Raw genomic sequence first — 25,101 nt, forward strand, 5'->3', positions numbered from 1 at the left:
GCTCTGATTCGCTACGCGGCAAAGTACGCGCGCCGCCGCGAGGGGATTGGCTAGTGCGGCTGAGCGCCGCACGGCTTCCCAGAACCTGATTGGGAGTGGACGGAAGGTGTGCGTAACCCCGCCCCTTGCGCAACGATTGGCTCCCTGAGTGCCAATCGGCCTGGTGGCAACGCCTTTCTCCATTGGGGCGCGCATGCGCAAAGGCGGGACGCGCGGGGCCTCATAGGGCGTTGTGCGCATGCGCTGTGGGCTGCGCATGCGCATTGGGGGGGGGGGGGGGGGCGCGGCGGTGCGGGGCCCGAGCGGCCGGAGGTAAGCGATGGCGGCGGGGCCGGGGTGGCCCGGGCTCCCGGCTGTTACCGGGCTGTGGCCGTTCGTGACTTCAGCCCGGCAGGGAGGCGGCAGGCCTGGGAGGGCCAGGGTGGCGTCGCAGGGACCGCCGAGCCGCGTGTGTGGGGCGGCCGCTGCCCTGACCTCGGCACCGGCTGTCGAGCTCCGCTCCCCGGGCGGGCGGGAGGGAGGGAGAGCAAAGGCGGCGCTTTGCGCGAGGTTTTCAGCAAAACTGTTGCTTTAAAACACGGTTTAATTACGGTGTCGCTGCAGCCTCACGGCCGGTGTCCCAGCTGAGAACGGCCCGTCACTTGTGTAACTGTTTAAAACCCGGGCTGTTCGTGTTCTCACTGACACAGCTCTTCTGTGCTCGAAGCCACGCAATGGTTCGGGTTGGAAGGGGCCTTAAAGGTCATCGAGTTCCAGCCCCTCGGGACAGGGACGCCTCCCGCTAGCCCAGGTTGCTCCAAGCCCCATCCGGCCTGGCCTTACAATCCCGTAAGCAAAGCTTTTTGAAGAATTAAAGAATTTTTAATTTTTCATCGTAAGGCGTGTGTTTCTTGGAGAGACTTCCTGCGCGCAGCGAAATCAGGAGAAAACTACTCTCTTCTCATTTTAGTCCTGCTTTGTAGCTGTACTGTCGAGTAGTGGAAATAGGCTTACAGCGAACGTGATATTTTTACCTTTACTGAGGTTGGGCGGCTTGGGGAGTCGTCAGTCTTGGCTTCAAACGGGCAGTGCCCCGTTAAACCTGCCGGTGGGTAAAGGCTCATTTCAGGACCAAGTAGTAGTTCTGCTCATTTTTTTCTGCATGTTTTTTACAGCTAAAAAAACCCACCCCACCCCCCGTTACTACCTTCTAGTGCCACCAAGTGGACGTCTTTACTTTCCAATAAAAGCTTCCTTAAAAGTTATTATTTCAACAGTTAGGTCCAACTTTTACAGGTGTTTATTGCCATTTCTTCACGTGCTGAAGTATTTTCTTCTGAATCAAATAAAATATTTCAAGCATCACAGCATGTATTGTTTTCATTGCTCACCTAATGCCTCGTTGAAGAGTGCTATTTGACAGCAGTAGGACCTGCCATTCCTCATTCTCCATGAGGATAACGTATCTATGTGTTTCCTGCCTTTTTTAATAACTTGACCGGGGAAATACCAGCATGTGAAGCAGTAGTTGGAGCCCCAGTGGTCTGCTTACTCCTGGATTCTTTTTCCTCCATCTCTATAGTCCATATAGAAAGTTCTGGGAGTAGAGTAGGGTGGGCACGCTTGTTAACAGGATCAACACAGAGGAATACTTCTGATTTGAAACCGAGTTTTCCACGTTTGCCATATCGGACCACTCGCCAAATCCTACGCACGCTACAGCCTGAGCTCAAAATTTGGAAAACTACTGTAATGGACCAAGGTCAAAAGACAAGTCTAGATCACGTAATCTGTTTAGGGTAAGGATTACTGTTTACTGTACTACCCTGTCATTAAAAAGGTATCTCAGAACTCAAAATCCTAAAGCAGTCTGTAACTGTAAACCTACGTACCGGAGTTCTGCTGTGTAGCGTCAGTCGGCTGGTTTGACTGAGCAGTCATGCATCCTTCTTACAGGTAAAAAATCCATCTTTGCATTCTGACTTGTTTAGGCTCCTCAAGTTCTGTTCTGCCAGATCTGACTTCTGATATCCATATCCTTGGCACGGAAATGTTCCACATAGTCTTGTTCTTTTTCATAGATTCATAGATTGGTCCAGGCCGGAAGGGACCTCCAAAGGTCATCTAGTCCGACCTCCCCGCAGTCCGCAGGGACACCCCCAACTAGACCAGGTTGCCCAGGGCCTCGTTGAGCTTCACCTTGAATATCTCAAGGGAAGGGGCCTCAATCACCTCCCTGGGCAACCTGTTCTACCACCCTCATAGTAAAGAACTTTTTCCTAATATCCAATCTAAATCTCCCCTTCTCCAACTTAAAACCATTGCCCCTCGTCCTGTCACTGCAGGCCTTTGTAAACAGACCCTCCCCAGCCTTCCTGTAGGCCCCCCTCAGCTACTGGAAGACTGCTATTAGGTCTCCCTGGAGCCTCCTCTTCTCCAGGCTGAACAACCCCAGCTCCCTCAGCCTGTCCTCATAGCAGAGGTGCTCCAACCCCCTGATCATTTTAGTGGCCCTCCTCTGGACCCGCTCCATCAGGTCCATGTCCTTTCTATATTTTTTTTTTTGATTGTCTTTTTTTTTGGATTTTGTTTTCCCACCAGCTCCCCTTTGCAGTCGTCCATGACTGTAAACCAGCGAAGATGGGAAGCCCAGATGCTCTTAGGCCAGTTACATAATGTAAATTTGCTGCTTCTTCCACCAGTTGTGGGGTTTGGGTTTTTTTTGAGTAGTTCAGAGCACTGTTTAAAGCAACCTCAGAGGAGGATTCCTGGATTCCTGCACCCTCACCTCTCCTCCCCTGGTGTAGTTCAACCACATGTCGACATGTGAATTGCAGGTATAGTTGCCAGCAAGACACAACCCGGGCACAACTGGTGTGTCAACAAAGGTTTCCCACTCAGATGGTACAGGTCTGACTGCAAAATAGAAACACCTTGCCTTTCCTCTCCTTTTTTTTGGGATATATTTAATATTTTCCAAGTGTTGGTAGGAGTACTAATTTATTTACTGTTTTCCAGATCCCTTTCAACAAAAAAATAATAATCTTGACTATTTTAAGAAACCTCATTGCAATGAGAACTGAAATTCCATTCAGTATGGTAAATATTTCAAGGCAAATGCCTACGAAACCAGTTCAAATATCCTTGAAAACAAATCTGAATATCAAGCTATCGCTCAAGCTGTGCAGTGGAAATAGATCATCATAAAACAAGGATTCTCATGGTAAACTCCATTCCCCACTTCTATTTCAGGTTTCATTCCAAAGAAACTGTGTCCTCATTTCCATATGAATGTTCCGAGTTTATTTCATTTGACATTCTTACTGAGAGAAGTACGAACACCGTTATGGAGACCATGGATTTTGAGGAAGCAGCAGTTTTCTCTCCCCAGTGCGCCCTTACTTAAGGCAGCAGGAAAGAAGAACTCTCTCAATCTCCTTGGACTAACTGAGGCAGAATTAGAAGAACAGTTTGTAAGAGGTGATGGCCCAGGAGGTCAAGCCACAAATAAGACAAACAACTGTGTTGTCTTGAAGCATATTCCATCTGGGATTGTAGTGAAGGTAATTAGATTTTATTTCATTAAGTCAGAAATTGCACCATGTCTTCCAAGTCTCCTTTCATAGTAAAGCGTAATCACAGTGCAAATGTCACGGAGGAGGAGTTTGTACGTATTGTAAAGAATCTCAGCAAGAAGCAGTTTTGCCTATCAGTAGGTAAATAAAGTTGGGGTCATGGCTGATCTCCCTGGCTTTGACATGTAGTTTTCAATTAAACTTATCTTCATTGTAGCTGCCTTTCAGTGGCAGCTGTCACATTCTCATCCCTCTTGTGTGTTAGTTAAAACATCTTCCTTAACAAGTTGATCGTATTCATTTTGCATTCTTTTTAACCATTACTTTTACCTACTTGTGGATTAATACTTTGAAATTAATCTTTGCTACCTTATCACAAAGGGAAGACACAGTTAAACTCAGAAGAAGTCTTCCAAGGTAATATGGAAGCAGTCTTGTTCGCTGACAGAATCAAAAGATTAATGCAAAACCCAGTCTGACAACTTACAGTTGCAAATAATTATCTGGCAGCCTCTCCAAAATATACAAAAGTCCCAGCAGTTCTTGGTAGGAGGATGCTCTTGGCTTGGGGCTGGGGTGGAGTTTCTGTACTGTAGTGGCAGGAATATTTAGACTAAAAGGGAAAGCAGAAAAATAAACAGGTTAAAGTTCCAGTAAAAATGTCCTATTGTATTTCTCCAGTGTCATCAAACAAGATCAGTGGAGCAGAACCGGAAGATAGCCAGAGAAATCCTGCAGGAGAAAGTTGACCTGTTCTACAAAGGTGAAGAGAGTGATGTTTTTAAAGAGAAGAAAGCATCAGAGAAGAAGAAGCAGGAGAAAAAAAGAAGAGCAAGGGAAAACCTAGAAAGGAAAAAGCATTTTAAAGAGATGCAACAACTGGATAAGAAATAAACATGTAAAATACTGACTTGCCCTAGTAGGGTAAGGGAAACATTTGTCATTACACCTAAACATAGTTTTCAAACTAACAGATGATGCAGAGCTTCGTAAGAACAAGTGAAATACTGAGCAGTGACCTGCTATTACTGTAAAACCGAAGTGATAAAAGCAGTCACGTATTCCTACTGCTGTCTGCCATCATCTCATTAATCACATTTAACAATCAGTTCTTCTGCCAAGTTCAGAAGATGATAAACCAATCCTTGTTATAAAGGAACTGTAAACTTTCCACCCCTGTTAACGGAGACAAAAAAAAATTCAATAGGTTTCTTTCTGCCCAAATGATACCTTATGATGCTTCGTAGGAGTTCCAGTACATACAGAGAGCGGCACTAAAAGGTTATAACTTTCCACCGTTGCTCAGGCAATGTCTCTACTGACACTAATCCTTTATAAACAGTGCCCAGATTTAGATACTGGTTCTGACGGGGCACACGGACGTGCTGATAGAGACACCAGTCACTGGTTGCCTCCTTCAGATCTGTGAGCTTAACAAATGCTCTGCCCTGCTCAGTTCTGAAGGAGGTTTAAACAGAAGCTTTACAAATCTTACCTGGAGCGGTGATGAGCACTGGGGGGAAGGCACTCCTGGAACTGAGGGCTGCTCAGTCATGTTATTCCAGTTCAAAGGTAGAACTGGGTAAAGAACAATGCGTGTTGGAAGCTGCCTCCCATGGCAACAGAATCCAGTTCATCCAAGCTGTGAAGTAATTAACTTTGCTTCTTAATACTGTATTTTCTTCAAGCACCCATAGCTCCATATGTATTGGATATCCCCAATATCTCATCTTCCTTAGGATATAGATTTGATTGTACAGTAGTGAATTACAGTCATTTATTATGTTTATGCTATTCTGCAGTTAAGCTTGGGAATTTTGGTATCTTCACTCATTTTGACAGTTTCCCATTTTATGCAAATACATGCAGCTGCTTTTCCTTTGTTACTGTTACTTTGGAGCCACAAGTGAAGTGTACTTGCCTATTTTGATCCTGTTAAGAGCTCTTAATTGCTAAACCAGAACTTCTGTTTAATTTTTGGACAGCCCCTCATGAGCTGCCACTGAGTTCTCACCTTCAGCAGTATTTTGAAGGCAATGGAGACTACTAGCAACTATACTGCCCTCTTACAGAGACCGACTGCATCTTGACTGTATCATGGATGGAAACTCTCCAGCAATGTGCAGGCCCCTTCCCTTGTCTGTTCCTGAACTTCAGCCTCCTGCACGAAGCTTGAATCTTTATCTGTTGAGAGTTCTTGTTCATGAAGTATAAATCTGATTAAAGTGACTGTACATAGCTTTAATACAAATTGTTAATGAAAATAAGCTTTATTACGTCAAGTAATAAATACATACAAAGATGCAAATAACAGTTTTAGTAATTTATCCAGAATTTTCTTTTTTTTTTGGCAAACTTTAAACTGAAATCTCCAGCCTTAATGTAGAAATTAGCTTTCCAGGACCTTGTTATTATTTAATAGGTTTCCCTATTTTCCATATAACTCATGCACTTTAAATGGACTTCAAAGCACTAACAGTCATGCAAATGTTTATGCCAAACGAACAGAAAAGGAAAAATAAGAGGAGGGGAAGGTTATTTCTAAGCAGGGTCTATGCTGTATGACAATTTGTGACTTAGCAGACTACTAGGTACAGCATGCTATTCTGCATTTATTAAAAAAAATCCTTAGAGCTTATGTCAAACTTTGAAAGATTGACAGTTTGGGGTTAAGTGAATACAGTCAAAGGAAAAAAAAACAGAATGAGAGTGTGGCTGGATAAGAAGAGAACTGAAATATAGCCTGGGAGAGAAAGAGCATTCCTCTGCATGCAGTTCAGTTTTCATGTTTTAGAAACATTTTAGGGAGTTTTAACGTCTTTACAAAATGCAAACCCTCAGTAAGTTGAAAAATCCTTGTTTTCTCATTCTTAACTATACATTTTTGTAAGGGCAAAACAAGAAAGGTAAAACATTCAAAATAAAGGAATTTGAATGTTTCAAGAGTCAAAAGGAGTGTTACTTTTTCCTCATTAAGAGATGGAAAATCTTGCAGCTGAATCAATGGGCTAGGATCTTGCATTTCGTTCCGTCTCAGCCAGGCATTCCCGAACTAATCCTCTTGCATGAATAATGCCTGCAAAAGAATTGGATGTATTTTAAATCATCTCATTCAGGTCACACTTGCAATGACAGTTCAGAGAAACGTTTACGTATTTCTGTCCCGAGTTGCCAAGGCTACCACGGCATGCCTCAGAAAAGGAAGAGATCCCTCGCTTCCCAAACATCAGCTGCTGCTAAACAAGTTTGCTTTCCCAACGTTATAAACTGAAAAGGGACTTAAACCAGGAATCAAAGCGTGGTAAGATGTGTAGGTCTGCAGTGACAGGTGTATCTTAATGCGCAGTTCAGGCCTATTTAAAATCAAAGACTTAACTAGAAAGGAAAAAAAAAATCATCTTACCTACCTGTGAGTTATTTTGCTACAGCGGAGTGAAAAAAATGCAAAGTTATTTGGGGAGTCATTTTAACAAGCTCTAAAAGTCTTAATACCTTGGGATAATTCTCCTCTGAGAGGATGCATCAAAATTCAAGCCTTCATAATACTGCTTAAACACAAGTTGTGTCTCTTCTAAGTATAAGAAGAAATTTTTATGGTGTGTGCAAAAAGTTACCTCCTAACACTGGCTCAGCTCCCAGTGTAAATCATCACCACTTTACACGCTGCCATATCTACTCTCATCTGATAGACATAATGTGGAATTTTCCACGACAAGTCCTGTTGCCTTGAGTTCCAGCAATCTGGACCTTGATTCTTAATCCTGGAACTAAATCTAGATTCATGTTCACAGAGCTGCTGAGAGAACAGAGCTTGAGATAAGATTTTAAAATGAGAGACGGACAGATTTTTCTACAACAAACGAGGTTATATTTTACTGACAGGACAAGATAGAAGCAGATTTCTCCTCTTGATCATGCTCCTTAACAAGGTGGAGAAAGGACAATAAGGCAATAAATGAGGTTTAATCTCTGTTTGGAGATAATGGATTCTGTTTCTCGAGGGCTGCTAGCCCAGATCACAGCAACAGAGTTTACATCCAAGAAGTAATGACTTGGGACTTGATGAGCACAACGCTTTGCAGAGGGTTAAATTGATACAGACACGTAAAGCTGCATCCCACAGCTGTGGGATGCAGGAACGCCTACTCAAAGCGGTGCATTAGACCTGGATCTGGTGGCAGGACGCCCAGTTTATGCAGCAGAACTACCCTGAATTATGTAGAATGCTGGGAATTTGGCCAATTTTAGAGGTCAGTAGCCTCTGTGCTTAGGAGCAGGCGGAGCTGGGGACAGGGACTTTATTCAGGAATAATCTCCACGCGGCCATGGAGGCTGCAGTCACGTGGCTAGCCTTAGTCACTTCTGCTCTCACATTTGCACATTCTCCTGCAGCCATTAGGCTCCCAAAATGGAAAGAGAGGTATGTTTGTGACCAAAAGATGGCAGCAAAAAGTATTTATTTAGGATTCTTTGCAACACTGGCAAATCACAGTGGCAGCATTGAATCTTAAACCTGTGTTAGCCAACAAAACAAACACTCACTGCAAGAAGCAGCAAAACGACTTTTCCTCACCGAACGGAACCATTCAGTTCAGAGAACGTCTGCATCTCTCCCGGTCTCTCTCAAGTTGTCCCCATTAGCCTATTGCCATTCATGATCTATTAATACTGACTCAGGCAATGCAATAAAGAGAGGCTCCAGCAACATTGATTTTAGCTGGGCCAGATTCCACTTACCACTCATCAGCAGACTTTATTGCATCCTTTCCCAGAACAGCTACTAGTCATTTTATTGCACGTCATGGCAGATATATTACTCTGCCATAATGGTTGAGCCTTAAATAAAGCTTTGTAGTCTTGGGTAAATGTAAAGGGGATTTGCAAGGTGGTGAAGTTAGTCTGTTACAGTAACGTTCCCATTCAGGGTTGAATGCATGAGCCAAACTCAGCACGAGGACCAAGGAAAGGGAGGAAAAGGCAACTACATTATCCTGGCAAAGGGCAGAACTGCCAGCACAACTGTGGTCGATGGCCTTTCAGGGTCATTTCAGGAGCTGGAGCAGTGGAATGTCCCACTGCTCCTTCAGAAATATCCCTCGCACGTCCCCTGCAGAGGACAATGTCAAGTTGATGTCAGCAGTGGGGTATGCGGGGGTTTCTTTTACACTGCAAGGAAAGGGCATTTATTACCCCTTTTAGCTGACAAAGCAAAGCTAGAGAGACCTCATCAGCCAGGCCTAAAAGCTTCTATGTCCCTTACTAGTGGACTCTTAATGACATCCACTTGACAGCAGGTAATGGCAGCCAAGCAGCCCAGCACTCCAGAGGGGAGGAAGGTGTATGTTTGACATCTCGGTCTCAACAGCCTTCACTGGCAACCTTTTTTCCTTTTTTTTTTTCAGATCTTCTCTCCACCAGCCTTAGTGTGAATTACCGCAACGTAGTATTTCTTTAAGCAAAAGGCACTTTTAGTAAAGACTCTTGGGTCAAGTAGATGGGTGATGTATATAAGAAAAAGTAAACAATGCTCAGTTGTGTATTTTGGAGACTGGGGAGAAAAGGGAATTGAAGGGGTCAGTCAGTAACCAGGAATCTAGAAGAACATGTCCATTAGACACCTTAAGGCTTCTAAAGTAAGGTGTGAATTATTAAGTGAAACTCCCCTTGTGCACATGAAAGACATTTGGTCACTGGTTTATCTCTCAAATACAGCACGAATAGAGTATCCCAAGGTTTCAGCGTCTTGTTAATACACCTCGTTTCATGATGAGCTCAAGACAGCTGTCTCCTTTCAAAGGAAACGGTTGTCATGAAGCTGTATACAAGCAGTCAGTGCACAAAGTGTATGTGACACAATTATTATTTTTTTTAAATAAATCTAAACATTACCTCTTTTTAGCCTCTCCATCGCACTTTTACTCCCAGCGTATGTGGGTCTAATCTCTTTTCCTAATTCTTCTATGATAGCTAGAAGTTCTGCATATTTGCTTTGCGGTACTTGACTGCTGCTGGTACCCTGTAGTAGAAAGCAGATTAGCCTCAATTAAATACAGCTAAAACCAAAACAATTACAACAAACAGCAACTGGAAATTCATGGAGGACCAGAAATAGCCCTGGAAGCCACTTTTTAAAAAAATAAAATTTCAGTTTTTTTATATAAACAGGATTTTCTTTTTGCAGTTGCTGCTACACAATGCCACGTGCCCTTCAAAAAGTGGGATCAACTGGGACGATGCAGCTGCAAGACAGGGACCTTAGGTGAAACAGAAGTTAAAACAGTCCTGCAAGAAAAGAAAACAGAGAACTGCTTATTTAACTCTCTTTCTGCTTTTATCAATGCTTAGGTGTGTATTTTGTGGAGAAGTTAGGTAGGCAGGGCAGAGTGAGAAACAGATATACACAAAACTGCCCAGATGATAATGGAAATCCTGTTAAATCAAATACATTTCACAGAAAGTTTACCACCGGATTCCTGAACCAGCCCACAGGACACATACTTCATGAGACTAAATTTTAGAGTGTAATTTTGCTAATGAAAAACAGTACAGAAATATTCATTTTTTAACAATTTTAAAATATGTTAGAGCCCTTACTATCAGAACATAACTCAAGATGTGTTTCACTGTGACTCAGAAGGGATGGGACTAACAGTTAATTAGTAACCAATCTCACTCAGCACTGCTTAGTCTAATTTGATCCCAAGACATGTGCGATGAATCAGTCTGCCATTTGGGTTTGATTTCAGATCTTGGTGGGAGGGAGGAACACCTCAGATTACAGGCCACAATCCATGCTACTACGCAAAAGTAGGATCAGCGATCTGATTAAAGCAAAACAAGCAACAGAGCTCTACCTGCATCCCTTGTGTATAGCCTAGAGATGGGGGTCCGTAGTCATTTATAAGCTGTCTATATTGCGCAGATGTTGCCATGCTTGTGGAGGGAGAGTGAACACTCCCAGCTGTAAAGAGAAAAAGGAAGAAAAAAATCTATTATTATCTAAAGATTAATTAGTCTGTTACACTGGGACACATTTTAGATCGCTTTTTTTTCTAAAGCTGTGACTGCTCACCTTTGTCTGAGCCCACTAATGGCATTTCAGAGTCACACTATTTGCTAGGAAGAGAATGGTTAAATTAATGCTTCTCTAACATTTGCTGTACATTTGAAAATAGCACAGCCTGCAACATTATCAGTGCAAATTGTTTGCCTAAAAGTGAAACAGAGTGTAACATGACAGGTTGTTCTGCCTAGACAAACTGTAAATATTAAGGAGCCCTATTTTTGCATATATACATTCCACAAAGATGAGTCTAATGTACTGTGCTATTTTTACTTTTTCAGTGCAAGTTATCTGAAAGTAATTTTGCAACTCAAAGTGTCATCACATGGTCAATGCAAGTTACCCTCAGTACTATTTTCAGCCAATGCCAGAAGTATTCCTAGGGAACAGTCAGTTGAGGTACATCAGATCTGCTGCTTATTGTATAACATCCAAGGTAAAGAGTGCTACCTCTACTCTTCTTTATGTGATATCCCATGTTTTTAGCCAGTCAAATTGTGTTATGTAAGTAAACCAAAGGAAAAACAACATCACTTTGGGTTATGGTCACTTTCGGTAAAGTTATAAAAGATTATATTGAGATCCACAGGGTTTTGAGTCAACTAAGAGTTCAGAAACAGACTCTAATGTGATCGTTGACAAACTGCTTCAGAAATGAGCAATCAAAACACTTCTTCCCTCTCACCTTCAACAGCAGGAACTTGGGTTTGAGAAACAACTTTTAGATTGTTCTTAGGGGCTTTATTATGCTTCCCATTTCACAAGAGTGCTAGAGGACCTGCTGGTTATGGACTATTCACTCAGGACTAAGGCAGCATTACACCATTCGACCTGTTCACTCTTGCAGCTGAAGTGCCCCTGCACCCACTGATGCTGCCTCTTTGCCTGTGGGCACAGACAGACTGCCTGCTGTCTGAGAAAATCTCCCCCCTTACAGACTCCTTCAGACTCCTTGGCTGAAAATTCCCAACTGCCTTCCATATGAGGAACAAATCTCATTTACCAGCCTTCATTTAAATCTAAATTAAACTGATGCTAAAAGTCACTGGGGCCCAGAACTACGTAAATCTCTAGCTTTGTTTTAAAGTTGCAAGTGATTTAATTCACATTTTCCCCTGACTACAAAAGAAAGAGCCGGCAGTTACACTGTGAAAAGCCATGCTGAAGATAGTGGAACAGACTCCTGTCCTCAACTGGGAAGTCTATTTCCACTTCAGAATTAATCACAAGATATCACTGTGGTGTTGTCATCTTTACAAGAGAAGAGTGTGTTCTTAATTTTTACTAGTTAACCAGATGTGAAATCCTAAAAAAGGCAAATTGGGCTGGTCACTAGGTCACCTTCTAAAAGCAAGGTTTCTCTTTAACTAAGCTGCTAAATTTTATGGCATTACAATCTGCATTTCCGTCGCTAAGGTTTCACATGGACCTAATTGTCAGACTTTGCTAAAGCATAGTAAACCCCAAAAAAACCTAAACAACACACCTATAGAGTAGGGCACTGTGAAGGAACACCCCAGTTGTCAGCTGTTCTCTCAATTAGCTCTTCACATTATCAGCTCAAAATGCATACACAGTTATAAGATTTCTGTATGTACAACTCAGTCTATATTTCCAAGTCCAGATGACTAAATTTCAACAGTTATCAAACATGACACAACAGCAAACTGCATCTTTCCTCCAAGGACTTCAAAATGCTTCAAAAACATTAATGAGCCCCTTGTGCTGCAAGGTAGGAAGGTTTAATTACCTCAATTAAGCAGAGAAAGACTTAAGCGATTTTTCCTCATGTACAATAAAACAAAAAGACCCATCCTGCAAAGACTTGTTCCCAAACTGTTATTGCAAGCAGTCACATACAAGAGCTGGGAGCTCCAAACAGGTTCAGAATGAAGGCAAGGACTGCAACGGCCAGGCTCAGGGATCCTGCTCTACCCACCAAGTAAACCTTAGCCGCGGCCCACGCAAAACAAAAACTAATTTATCACCACCACAGCAGTTAATGGTAATATAGCGCAGATAATTCAGTGATTGTTTCAGATTTAAGCAATGACATGTGCTTGGTCTGTAGGAAATAACACAGCAGGGTATGTCTAGGTAAGAAAGAAAACCCTACTAGAAATGTGCTGTGCCAAATGAAAGCAGTGAATCCAGGGGCCGCCCAGGAAAAGTTTCTCAGATGTGAAAGCCAGCAACATACGGCGCTGCACTGGCCAGTAGTTGGTCCCAGCATGGGAGCGTGAGTCCAGCAGTGACTCAAGTCAACACTGAATGACAAAAAAACCCCAAGAACTTTCAGCAGGCAACTATGAGTAAGAACCTGCCGCCGAGCTGGAGCACCGCTCCCCGTCTGAATTAGCAGCCAGATGAGTGGAGCTGCGTGGCTTCGGCAGCTGAGAGAGCTGTATTGTCTACTGTACCCACCACGTATGCAGAGCTGTGCTGCAGACACTAGAGGCCATCGCTGAGTACGGCGTGCCCTGCCAAATGACAGATCGTGGTAACCATGGTGAGTTTACCCGTTTCTTTGCAGTCTGCATCAAAAATGTAATAAGACATAATGCCATGCGCCGACCACTTTATCAGCAGCAGCAGGCCCAGAGAACAAAGAAAAGGATTTGACTTGGCCATGGTACCAGCCTCCATACACCCATGTCAGAAGTTGTGCCAGTCAAACTCAGCTGGAGGGAGAAAAAAAAAAGAAAAATCCTTGATTTCACCTCAATTTAAGATGATGCCATCATGAAAACGAAATTAAACGGGAGTGTATTAGTATCTCACAGGGTAACGGACCTTAAGCTTTTTGACCTATCACTTTCCATGTTAATCTCAAGGAGAAGCCCTGGGTCTTGGAGGACTATTACTCAATTAACCCAAAATACATGTGCATGTCTGAACATCCCATCTCAGATTTTTAAAAAAACATAATTGTTTTTTTTTAAATCACCAGCTATTGCTATTATAGTTAGCAAGAGAAATTAGGGCAGCAAGTCTCACAGTCAATACCCAGTCAAAAAAATCAGTGTGATGATGAGGTATTCACTAGAGAGAAAAAAAGGAGGGGGGGATCTAAATTGAGGCTTGCTCTGTCACGTTAAAAGTGACAATGGAGACAAGACAGTTAAGAATTGACAGAATCGAAAAGGGAGTGTGCTCGGTACTGAATTTAAGTAACACCCTGTATCACATCCCAAATTGTCTTAGTGCTTACTGCTGTTTAAAACCTAAATTAATATACACACTTTCCTCCCTCCACTTTCCTAATTAAACGTACACAAAACCTTTTATATACCCATTTATTCTTGTGCCAACAATGTCTTTTATTTCTGTATTCAAACAGAAAATTGCCAGAAGCGTTTTTCCCCACAAAAATATAGTGATTTTCTTGTTAATCAATATTAATCTTTTTTAATTGAGGGGGGGGTTTAACAATACAGCAAACAGAAATGAGATTTTTGTGTCAAAATCTCTTTCTTCCAATCGTATCTCTGAGCCCAAATTAATACCCTGGGAGACAAAGGATCTAGAATCAATCTTTGTTTGCCTAAACTCCCACTTACCAGGAATCTTCCCATTAATTTCTGATGGGTTTGTATGGATCCCTTCAGCTCCTCTGCTACTGTCTCCAAGCCTGACCAGTGATACCAATTTGCTGGTCTAAGTTTTAATTCTTATTTCTATTGCTGAGGCTTGCTGGAAAAATAACTGGCACGGCAGCTTACTGTGCACCCTGCAAGGAAGCAGTGGGAGCAGGAATGTGGGGTACTCACCTGCTCCGCTCCCAGCAGACGCCATGGCATCTACACAGCTCCACTGCCACCCTGTTTTACTCTCACAAACCACAAAGTAAAATCAGGAATAGTTACTCAACTTGCCGAGTTACTCATGTAGAACTGACTTAGACAAGTTAAGAGCCAACCCCACTGGATTTATGTGTCTTTACTGCTCTGTACTTCACAAGGTCCTATAAAACTGCCCAGGTAAACTCCTGCCATTTTACAAACTCTGTACACATGAACATGACAGCATGTAAGAGGAGATACCTGTAGCCTGGAGTTTATCCAAGGTCCATGGTATAGTCTGTGGAATCTCACTGCTTCTATCTCTATTTCACAGTCTCTTCAAACTGTGAAAGAACCTTGAAGAGCTTCATTCTTCAAGCTCTTGGCAACATAAAGGCTATTGCCATTTAGATGGCTAGTAGTCATCACCTTTTTATATAGAGCTCAGTGCTGGAGGTTACTGCCTCTGCCACACAACTGGAGAACATTCCTCATCTGCTTCAGATGATGGCACTTTGATTCCTGATGGCATGTGGTATGAGACAAACAGGCTGGAATATTTTAACTGAAAGGATGTAAGTTTTTCTGTCCTTAAACCAGACAATTTTGCAACAAAACACACGAGAAACGTTCATGTAAGCTGCTCTGCCAACGTACATTGTGAGGCATCTTCCAGCACAAGGGGAGCAGTAACATCTTCAACCAGCACAGCCATTTCTGCAGCGAGTATCCGAACACAGCCTGAATCACAGTTGGGAGTGTTTTAGCTGACTACAAGAATACTTGATTCCTTAGCCCTCTACACACTTTGGCTTAAGTTCAGCAAGAACTCCTTGCCATTCATGGGATACCACACGCATGTCTACACAAGTAGATCTGCTGCACAGCCAAGCCACACACTGAACTCCACAGGAGTTGCCAACCCAGAGCGAAAACAGACAGCCCCCATTTCCCCCAACCTTCCAATAAATTTTTTAATTTAAAATAATGGACCCCATTCTCATTTGCACAAAACATTCCTTATAGCACTGCCCATGAAAGTTATATTTTCACCCACTATTTCCCCCTTAAACAGCCCTTGTGGTAGAAACAGACCTTTCTTTGAATAAAACTATTTCCTTTTAAAAAAATCCAATGCGCACACGCATAAATATGTTCTCAAGAACTAGGACATTCTTTATCGTAACAGCCAGAGGCCTTGCTCTTTTGATCTGTCACACTCTGGGCCTTTCCTCTAGTACTCTCGTTCTACTTAATCTTTCCATGTGGATAACGGTCATGTTTTATGTCTCCTCTTCCAACCCCCCTGCCATTTTTTTTTTTAAATCGGAAAAACAGAAGACAGACACTTGGACTCCCCACCATTCTTTTTTTCTAGCGTAAGACACAGGCTGTTTCTACACTAGCAAGTTATTTGGCACAACAGGAAAGGATCAAAAGATGAAAGCATTTGGTACGTGTGTACCACATGTAGTTGGGGTGTGCGGATACAACTTCAGACTAGGTTTTAGTCTGGTCCCCCCGACACGTAAGTGTCTGTACTGAGAGTATGGTTCAAAATTGTCCAATCTTTGGTTTGGACCCTTGTGTTCCCACTAAAGGAGGGAGTATTAGTGGTGCACAACTGGAGTAGAGCTACTGGTTTACTTTTATCCAAAATTAATCAAGTTAGCATGAACCAAAACCACTCTGCAACTCAACCAACATGAGAAGGGTGGGGACAATGAGGAGATTTGCTGATGGTGAACAGCATACCATCGCTCTGAAGCTAAACACTCAGGTAGACAAAGCCAAAAATGCCCGTTTTCTAAATGTCCAAACAAGTCCACTGGAAAATTGCTAATTCTGGAACAAGCTTAGCGTGTTTCTTTTCAGGTCATTTCTAACTTCACATGGACTTCAAGAGATAGGGGAACCAGCAAATTTCAGTTTGAATCAGAGGGGGGAGTGTATTTCCTAGAAATTATCCCCTCTGCTATGGCATGAACACTTCGCTCTCTGCTCTGCCTACAAACAGTATTCTTTCCAGCACTCCCACTCCAAAAACAACGTCTCAATATGGACAACAATATCAAACATAAGCTGTCTCTGTAAAGGGCGACAAGCAAGCCATTTGCTTATGCAAGTCTGCACTGCAGTCCTAATAATATAAGGAACAGCCTAGTGTGCTTGGTGTCATTTCTCATGACTGAAAGAAATTGGTCTCTCCAGTTGCAAGTTACAGCCCCAGTAAGGGAAATTCTTTTTGTTTCACCTCTCAGCGAGAAATTGCGCTTTTCACCAAGAAACTTCTGGTTGCTGTGAGGTGTGGCAGGTGCACTGACAGCCCTGCTGGTCCTCGGCTACAGCGGTACCTGTTGTACAGGCCACCACTTGTTCATCTGGAGCCAAGAGGCAGCTCCTTCCCTTGTCGCAGACTGATGGAATTTGTTTTTCCAGACCCTACATCCAACGGTTTTTAAGCTTTGTTACAGGAATGGGGTTTTGTCTTGAAACCTGACATTTCTGCAAGAATTAGAATAAAACCAAAGGAAAATCCCAAGCTGTTTCTGCTGGCTTCTGCATCTTAAAACTACTTTTCTCTGACCTGTGCAAACTCTGAGCAAAATAGGAATGCTGGTGAATATCCACAGAGCCAGAAAACACATGGATACAAGGGGAAAGACAAACTACAGACCAGTTCACATCTGGTGTAAATCCCTCTGGTCTCACTGAAGTCAATGGAGATGCTCTACTTCACCTCAGCTCAGCCGCTGGCCCTCTTACAGAGAAACAGTTAAACAATACGAAACACAAGACAGATGAGGAGGAACGAGTATTTCGCAGGATTCAGTATGATAAGCAAAAGAATACAAGCAAATCAAAATATGGCTGTTGGAAAGGGTAGCACAGAGGTTCCTGCAGGACACTGCAGGGTCAGGTGAGGCTGGGAAGGCAGAGCCACAGTACTGCAGGCCCCTAACAAAGTGCCTTTTTACGGCCCAGGACAAGAAGCTGCTTGTGCAAAAGATTAAATAGGTCTCCCCAAGAACAGACAGTTTGGAACGGACAGCCTGGAGTGCTACACGCAGGGGCACAATTCCCAGAGCACAGGCCCTCCAGGAAGGTGACTGATAATTCGCTGCAAGCCTGGTTGCAGACACCCTGGGTCAACTGTCACCACTAACCCGGGTGATGGGGAAGAGGAACGGGCACCGAATTCTGCTGTGACAACACCTTCTCCTTCCCTCAGCCTGGTGTAAGGCAGAGGAGTCAGCACCCGGATGCTTCCAGCATCCTGAGTCACTTGCGGAGCAGCTGCATTTCCCTCTCCCGCTGCCATCCCCAGATCTGCCAACAACCCACAGAGCCTTCTGCCCCATATTTCCTCCCCCCCAACCAGCTCCTCTCTCTCAGGACTTCAGCCCAGGTTGCTGAGTCCCCAACGCACTCCCGTGCAAGAACAGAGCACAGTCACCCATCAATCACAACTGCTTCATCTCACTGAGCCCCTTCCTGAGCGCAGTTTTAAACATGATTTTTCAGAGTGGCCACTCTCAGCCGAAACTTGAAAGGAGTTAGCTCTGCAGCAAGGATGCCGCTCCAGGAGCTGACACTGCCTTTCCAAATACTCCTGCACCAGAAGCCCTGCACTGCAGGGAAGCAGCATTACCTCCCTGAGGAAAATCCCTGTGAGATCCACAGCTGCCCAGAGCCCTCCGTCGGCCGAGACCAAAATATTCAGCATTCATACAGAGAGGCTTCTGCAGGGCTGATTTCAGGCCAAAAGGGACAGATTTCCTGTTTTCCTCTCCTCCGCAGGACGGGGCGGGTGGTGTCGAGGCGGGGGGTGTCCTTCACCCCAGGTTTGGAAGCAAACCTAGGATTCCTCCTCCTGTCTGGGGGGCATTTAATTTAAGCACAATAGAGAAGCAACCTCCTTCAAGTCAGAATTAAGCTCCAGAAAGGAGGGGGCCATTTGCAGTCATATCACTCTGAATGCGATATGTGCAACTGCAAGGACTGCTTTGTCTAACTCCCTTGGCCTTAGGCCACGGTGCTGGCAATACCACTAGCGAGAGGAAGAGCTGGTGCGTGAGGATAATGGCAGAAGGCAGGGAGGGAAGAGAGAGCCCATTTTGGATTCAGAGGAGGACGTTCGTTCATTGAAAAGATTTCTGGGGGTGTTGAGGATGATCCCAACTCAGAAGAGAGGACAACTTAGACAGGAATAGTTCCAGCATGACAGCAAACTGCTGCTAACTTGCCATTACGAGGAAAAAAAAGGAGCGGGGAGTGCGGGGAGGGGGGAAGGGAAAGATAAAACTGCATGAAAGAACCTAAAACCCTGATCGCAGCCGGAGCGTTAGAAAGCACACAGACACGGCAGCAAAAGGAACGGAGACAGAAACTTCACCACTCGGCTCGCATTGTGAGCGGCATGTCTGACCCGGGGTTTCGCAGTCCTCGCTCGCAGAGCAGCCAGACTCCGACCCCCCCCCATAGCATGACCTAATCCCCACCCCTCACCCACCATCGCAAAATACCACCTTTGTTTTCCCTGCAATTTTACGGCTGTTCCGGAGAGCAAGGCACAGGTTCTCGTGGGAGCCGGCAGGAGAACGGTTTCCCTTGCTGGGCTTTGTTTTGTTTCTTTTTTTTTTTTTTTTTGTTTCTTTTTTTTTTTTTTTTTCCATCCTCCGGTGACACTTCTGCTTTTTGTCAAAAAATCCTCAGCACATCCCCTGCTTCCTGATCCCACTGCAGAGCGGCGCTCGGGCCCACGGTGCTCCCCGTGGAGCATAGCCCCGGCACACCGAGCCCCGACACGCTCACGGCTCCCCCCCCTCCGCCCCGAGCTCAGCTCCACGCAGGATCCAAGTGTCTGAGGCACAGGGACCCCGGTTCATCCACCAGCTGGTGACGATTCCTTGCAGTAAAATAAGATTGTGCCGCTCTCCCGGTAGCTAGAACAGAGGTGCATCTTGTTGATCCCTCGCGTTCAGCAATCTCCCTGGGTTTACAACCAGAAACTGCGCTGTAATAAAATCACCCAGGCAGATTTCCCTCCTTCCTAAACCCAACTGCAAAACTTTCCCCTTCTCAAAAAAGAAAATCAGCCTGATTTCTGGCTGCGGATGCCAGCCCTGCAGGCTGGGGCTGCAGGGAAGGGAGAGGGGAATATTATTTTATTAAGTCAGAACCAACTTCTCCATTTTGGTCCTGTTTAATACCAGCCGAGGCGCGCAGATGAGCGAGATCCCCCCCCAAATATCCCACAGCCAAGCGATCGCTGCTGCGGCTTTGTTCGGGCTGAGCCGATCCACGCTCGCTGCCCGCCACGGAGACCCACTTCCACAGCAAACACCTCGGCACCAGGTAAAAAAAGGAAAAAAAAAAAACAACCAAAAAAAACACTCGCCCGCTGTTACCTTCGGAAATTAAGGAAGGAAAAAAAAAAAAAAAGAAGGGAGGGGGAAATGTTAAAAAAAAAAAAAAAGTTAATGCCATCAAGGAAACTTTTTAGAGAGGAAAGTTGGAAAGACTCCTGTACAGATCCAAGGAAAAGGCATAATTTTTAAAAAGGGGTTTTGTAAGAAATTAAGAGCAACTGCTGCCCACCCTTCCAAAAAACCTCCGGCGAGCAGAGAGGGCTCCTCCGCCCGGGCTGCTCCGCGGAGCCGGGAGGCTCTCAGGGGGGGAGCGGTGCCCGAGGGTCCCCTGAGGCGCTGGCGGTCCCCCCCGGCGGCGCAGGGCGGCGGGGCCGGGGTCCCGGGCGGCCCCTCGGCCTGAGGAGAGCGGCCCGGGGCGGCCCCTCCGCCTGAGGAGAGCGGCTGGGCGGCCGCGCGTCTGAGGCGAGGCGCGGTGCGAGCGGCACTTGCGGCGTCCCGCCAGCAGCGGTCCTCGCTGAGGCGCCGGCGGAATATTCCTGATCCAGATCAATCAGCCGCCCCGGGGAGCCGAGCATGGAGGAAACCCGGCGGCCGGAGCCCCGGAGCGGCGGCGGCGCGGGGCCGACCCGGCGGGCGCGGCGCTCCGGCGGAGGGGCGGCCGCCGTGCGGGCTCAGGGCGCCCGGCCGGCGGGCGGGCGCTGGTAATGGCGGCGCGGAGCCGTTGCCCCGCCATACCGGACTGGGCAAAAACTCGAGTCCGGGGCTTCCCTCCCCCCTCCCCCCCCAGGTGCCGGTGCGGCACCGCGGCGCCCCGCCGCACGCCTCCCAAACTTGCCACCCAGTTGCCGCCGCGGACTTACCCGGGTTGAGGGGAGTCCCGGGGATGTGGGCGTTCAAGTTGGGCTTGTAAGACATTCCCAGAGACATGGCCAGCGGGAGGAGGAGAAGCGTCCTGAAATTCAGTGAAGCGTCTCCGTGTCTCCCAGACACTTTGGGTTGTTTACAGCAGTAGCAGCACCGGCAAATATGGCCGTCAGTTATATTGACACCCACAATGCAATATATCATCCATACATCATGAGGAGACGCCGATCCAAAAACTTTGGGGGAGACGAGGCAGCCACCCGCCGCGGCGGCCCGGCGCCCCGCGCACCTCGGCGCGGAGGGGGCGCGGAGGGGGCGCGGCGGCGGGGGGTGCCGCGGCCATCCCCTCACAGACAATGGAGCTCCCCTCAGGGACGCCGCCGTGAGAGGAGCCGGGCGGGGAGGGGAGGGCGGGCTGGCGGGCTGCGGGGAGCCCGGCGACGGCGAGAAAGGAGGGGGGGGAGAGGGAAGGGGGCGTTTTAATTAACTTCGGAAAGTTTTGGCACAACTTCTCATTTAAATCGGCTCTGCCCGCGCCGTGCGGCGGGGGGGCCGCGGCCGGCCGCCCCTGTCAGGGGAGGAAGGCTGAGGGGTCCCTCGGGGTGGCCCGACTGTCGCTGCCTTCCCGCCTCCCCCCCCTCACCTCACATCAGCCCTTCACCTCTGGTTTATTCCCCTACTCCCCCCCACCCGCTAATTTCGATGGAAAATACCTGTTGATAAGTTTAGAATAAAAGATTTTTATTTTTTTTTCCGAGATGCCGCCAAGGAAAAATCTGTCTTGCCTTTTTTTTTTTTTTCCTTTCAAAACCACTATTTCTCTCCACTTGAAGGTTAATGTAGATTGCAGCTTCTGAGGGATTAAAAAATAAATACGAATCTCGTTGATAATTGACTCATTTTCTTTCTTCTTCTCATTGCAAGCCACAGTAAAACTTCCCCACAAAAAAAAAAAAAATTTTTTTTTTTCAAATTCACAGGTTAAATTATTAATGTTTCCAGCCTGTGTCTGCCGCTCCAGAACTCATCCTTTTTGGTGCGAGACACTCAGGTTCGCTTCTTCTGTCAATTAATCTCAAGCACACCTCTATAATCATTAAATTACTCCAGATTTACACCAATATTACTGCTTGGGACCTGGACAACCTCTCCTCCTGTACACAGCTCAGCCTGAGACCCACAGGACCCACACCTGTATCTCAGCAGAAGCCGCTCTTGAGATCGGTGAGGTACTTGGTGGTCTAATTGCACATGCTAATTAATGTCTATCCAAGGCTATATACTGCTCTTAATGGCGGTGACAGCAAACACAGCCCGATCCTGCTCCGGGGAAGTCAGGGGCAAATTCCTTCTAAGTATCAGGGATTTAGGCCCATAGTATCTGCCACCGCGGGCTGCTCTGCAGGGGCAGCATCTCCATCGCAGAGACACGGAAATAGTCGCAGAGCAATTGGATGATTTCCTCCAGGTAAAGGAGAATCGAGGCAGAGTGGGGAAAGCGAGGCAGCCTTTGAACCCCCCCGGCTCATGCCCTAGCGACTGTGTGAAAGAAACATCTAAAAATCATGAGTGGTGCCAGATGAAATGTGTGATCTTGTTATGGTTTTGTATTTCATCTCCAGTGTGAGTGCGTGACTCCAGCCATCGTGGCGAAGCTCGCAGTGGCACAGACCATCCGTACAGCAACTGACCCACGCTCCCGTCTGCGAGAGAGGGGACCCGAGAGCCCCGGGGGCAGAATTACACGCTCAGTGACAACATTTTCACACTGGTGCTTGGGGCTTTAACTGCGTAATTCTTATTAGAGCCCTGAAAGATCACACCGGTAAACCCTCACATCCAGCACTGCATGATGAGAACTCTGCATCCCTAAAGCTTTGCTCCCAAGTTTGTAAATAACTGCCTTTCTGTCGATTCCTGGAAGGCCAGCGGAGCCCTGCAGGCAAGGGGCATGCCATGCCACTTGGGGATTTTCCACTGCTGTGCGGTTGTTTACAGTCACACCAAGTGAGTGCGAAATGGGAGTGTTCCGAGCTTGCCGTGTTTTTCACGGCTTTACACCAACTCCACGAAACTGCGCTCAGAGCAACACGGCGAAGAACAGGATCCCCTGTGTTTCACTTGAGTTTTATAATGACAGCTTCAAAATATACAGTATTCCAGGAGGGGGGATAAGGAGATGATCCTGTAGAGATTATCCTTTCTTCAGCACAAGACACTGCGAGCTCTGGAGCAAACGGTGAGGGTCAGGATGATGAGATGGTCAGGTAGGGCCAGATCAATTGTGCTATACGCAGGAACCCAGCAGTGTCACATCTCGGCCCTTTATGTCTGCTCCGCAGCTCTCTGGGCACCGGCAGCTGTGGTGGCACAAGACACGGGGACCCTGATAAATGACAACCTTACTGCTGGGCTTCAACTGACTCTACGAGCTGCCTCTGGGTTTTTTTTTTTCAGACACCACTGAAGTTGGCTTGGGTAGGAAGTACCTGCAAGCTCTTCCCATCTGCCATGTGCTCTCTGCGTTCACTTCAGTTGTTTTGAACCAGGTGTGGCCACAAGAATAAAACCACCATCCTGCTTGGGCCCGGGGCCAACAGTTCAGCAGGGTGACCACAGATCTGAGCTCCCTCAGAGGGGCTGCCTGCAGTTTAAATTTGGTGTAAGTCAGCAGCATGGCTTGCACTGCTGAGAGCTGTCTTCTGCAGAGGCAAACCCAGCATCGAGTGTAACGCCTACGGCTCCAGGCTGTTCGCAGCAAGCCACAGGTCCCTGCTCTGCAGACCGGTGGCACAGTCTTGTTTACTGACAGCAAAAGCAGCTCTTAATCGCCAAGTGGCCAAGTCATCAAGCAGGAAATACAGCAGAGCCATTTTATCACACGTGTGACATTTTCAAGTCTTCTCCACGCTAAGAGGTAACTTGAAAATAAATGCCTGTGCTTGTTTTTCAGCAAGGGAGGACGGACAGTAAGAGGTGCCTGTCTCTTCAGTCGTTTGCGAATGCAGATGATATATTTTCCAGGTGTGGCTACCTCTTCCCGGTTGTGTAAGATCTGGAATATTCACCCCGTCGCCCTCCTCTTTTTTTTCCCCTTGTATTTTCACTCTTCCCTCTCCTGGTTTGACTTTCTCACCTCTGCTCCTCCCAAACCACTGGGAATACTCAGCAGCCAGCGCTTCCACAGAGTAAGCCTCCCAGCCCCTGCTTAGCCAAACTCTGACTGATCTCAGGGAGGTTTTCCCTTCCCAAAACTCCGCAAGGTTGGATGCCGGGCCCCTCCGGCGAGGGTGTAAGGAATACGCATGCAAAGCGTGATGTTGGAAGGCGCTGGCAGCTGGTTGTCAGGACGATTCCCCGCGGTAGAGCTGGGGGGCCTTGGGCCATGCTTAAAGACAAACTTGTTTGTCCGCTTTTATCTGGAAATAAAGCTAAATAGCCATCAGTGTCTGCGGAGCTGTGCGGCAACGCTCCTGGAGACCTGCAAATGGAGAGCACGAACTGGGCTTGTTTCTTATCATCTTGGACTAAATCAACAACGGGAAGAATTAAAGGCGGCACGGCAAGACCCTGCGTTTTCCTGGCGTGTTTTTGACACGTGTAAAACATTACATTTGCGCATTAATTTCAATGTAATTAGTTGTTGTCAGGTTTCATGAATTGAGTCACTTGGGGATGTTCTGACTGTCCTTTGCCCGCCACAGAGCCCCGTGTAGCAGCAGTGGGAAAGACTTGGGAAATTTGTTCCTTTTTCTGGAAGGGGTTTACATTCAGATGTTTATCCCCACATTTCTAGGGATCCAGCGTCATGCATAAAGTAATCATAGATGCACCTACTCCAAGTTTCTGAGCACTAATGTAAGCTGCAAACTCCAAGCGCTAATTTAGTCTCCAAACTGCTCTCTTGTGCTAAAACCGAGATGATCATCCAAAATGAGGTGAAAAGTCTCTGATAGGCCTAGGCTGAAAATGAAGCTTTTTAAGTCTTGAGTGAAGGTAGACTTAACCTCTTCGAAGAGCACACATGGTGGATGCAAGCGGGTGGCAGCTCTGACAAATAACATCTCAAAAGCTACTTTACAGAGCCGAGTACCTTTCTTACTGGGATTGTAATGACCCTGGTGCAGAACACCCCCTTCCCCAGGCCCCGCTCCGGGGACACCTCGCGTGCTCCCGGCGCTGCCTGGGACACTGGCACAGAGGGGAAATTGCGCATTTTATCCTTTTTGGCTCCGTTGCTGCTCCCTTCTTATCGCCTTGCTACAGCTCCCTACATTCCTGACTCTGTTCCCTACAACTGCTTCCTGCCGATGGGACAAGGTTTCCCTCCTGCTCTTTTTGTTCCCGAGATAACGCTGATGGCCCTTGGTGTCCCTCCACTGCGATCTGCTTTTTGGCTAGTGTTTGCCACTTACTGCCCCATCCTCACCAAAAGGCACGAGAAACACCCAATCCTGAACAGAAAC

General features: G+C 46.3%; 2 protein-coding genes across 3 annotated transcripts; one reads left to right on the plus strand and one right to left on the minus strand.

The window, feature by feature from the left end:
- The first annotated feature begins 282 nt into the window (after positions 1-282).
- On the plus strand, positions 283-6,495 carry MTRFR (mitochondrial translation release factor in rescue). The gene is made up of 4 exons (XM_074159341.1): positions 283-312; positions 3,232-3,542; positions 4,236-4,478; positions 5,540-6,495. Exons 2-3 carry the CDS (start codon positions 3,267-3,269, stop codon positions 4,446-4,448), a joined length of 489 nt encoding a protein of 162 aa, XP_074015442.1. The 5' UTR covers positions 283-312; positions 3,232-3,266; the 3' UTR covers positions 4,449-4,478; positions 5,540-6,495.
- On the minus strand, positions 5,778-21,027 carry CDK2AP1 (cyclin dependent kinase 2 associated protein 1). Of its 2 annotated transcripts, none has more exons than XM_074159339.1 (4): positions 20,632-21,027; positions 10,409-10,515; positions 9,444-9,570; positions 5,778-6,630 (listed from the first exon to the last, which is right to left on the minus strand). In XM_074159339.1, exons 1-4 carry the CDS (start codon positions 20,837-20,839, stop codon positions 6,563-6,565), a joined length of 510 nt encoding a protein of 169 aa, XP_074015440.1. In that variant the 5' UTR covers positions 20,840-21,027; the 3' UTR covers positions 5,778-6,562. The 2 variants fall into 2 exon arrangements, with proteins under 2 accessions (XP_074015440.1, XP_074015441.1); XM_074159340.1 differs by lacking the exon at positions 20,632-21,027 and adding an exon at positions 18,929-19,138.
- Between the last annotated feature and the right edge of the window lie 4,074 nt (positions 21,028-25,101).

The sequence above is a fragment of the Numenius arquata genome, chromosome 16, assembly GCF_964106895.1.
Source record: "Numenius arquata chromosome 16, bNumArq3.hap1.1, whole genome shotgun sequence".
Taxonomy (NCBI): Eukaryota; Metazoa; Chordata; class Aves; order Charadriiformes; family Scolopacidae; genus Numenius; species Numenius arquata.

What these genes read in the sequence shown, in the direction of transcription:
- MTRFR (XM_074159341.1), top strand. Translation starts at nt 3,267, where the DNA reads ATGAATGTTCCGAGTTTATTTCATTTGACATTCTTACTGAGAGAAGTA. An exon ending in CATCTGGGATTGTAGTGAAG is followed by an intron (nt 3,543 to 4,235) that starts GTAATTAGATTT and finishes GTATTTCTCCAG; the next exon opens with TGTCATCAAACAAGATCAGT.
- CDK2AP1 (XM_074159339.1), bottom strand. Translation starts at nt 20,839, where the DNA reads ATGATATATTGCATTGTGGGTGTCAATATAACTGACGGCCATATTTGC. An exon ending in CGGGACTCCCCTCAACCCGG is followed by an intron (nt 10,516 to 20,631) that starts GTAAGTCCGCGG and finishes TTCTCTTTACAG; the next exon opens with CTGGGAGTGTTCACTCTCCC. An exon ending in GATGGAGAGGCTAAAAAGAG is followed by an intron (nt 6,631 to 9,443) that starts GTAATGTTTAGA and finishes ATTCTTTTGCAG; the next exon opens with GCATTATTCATGCAAGAGGA.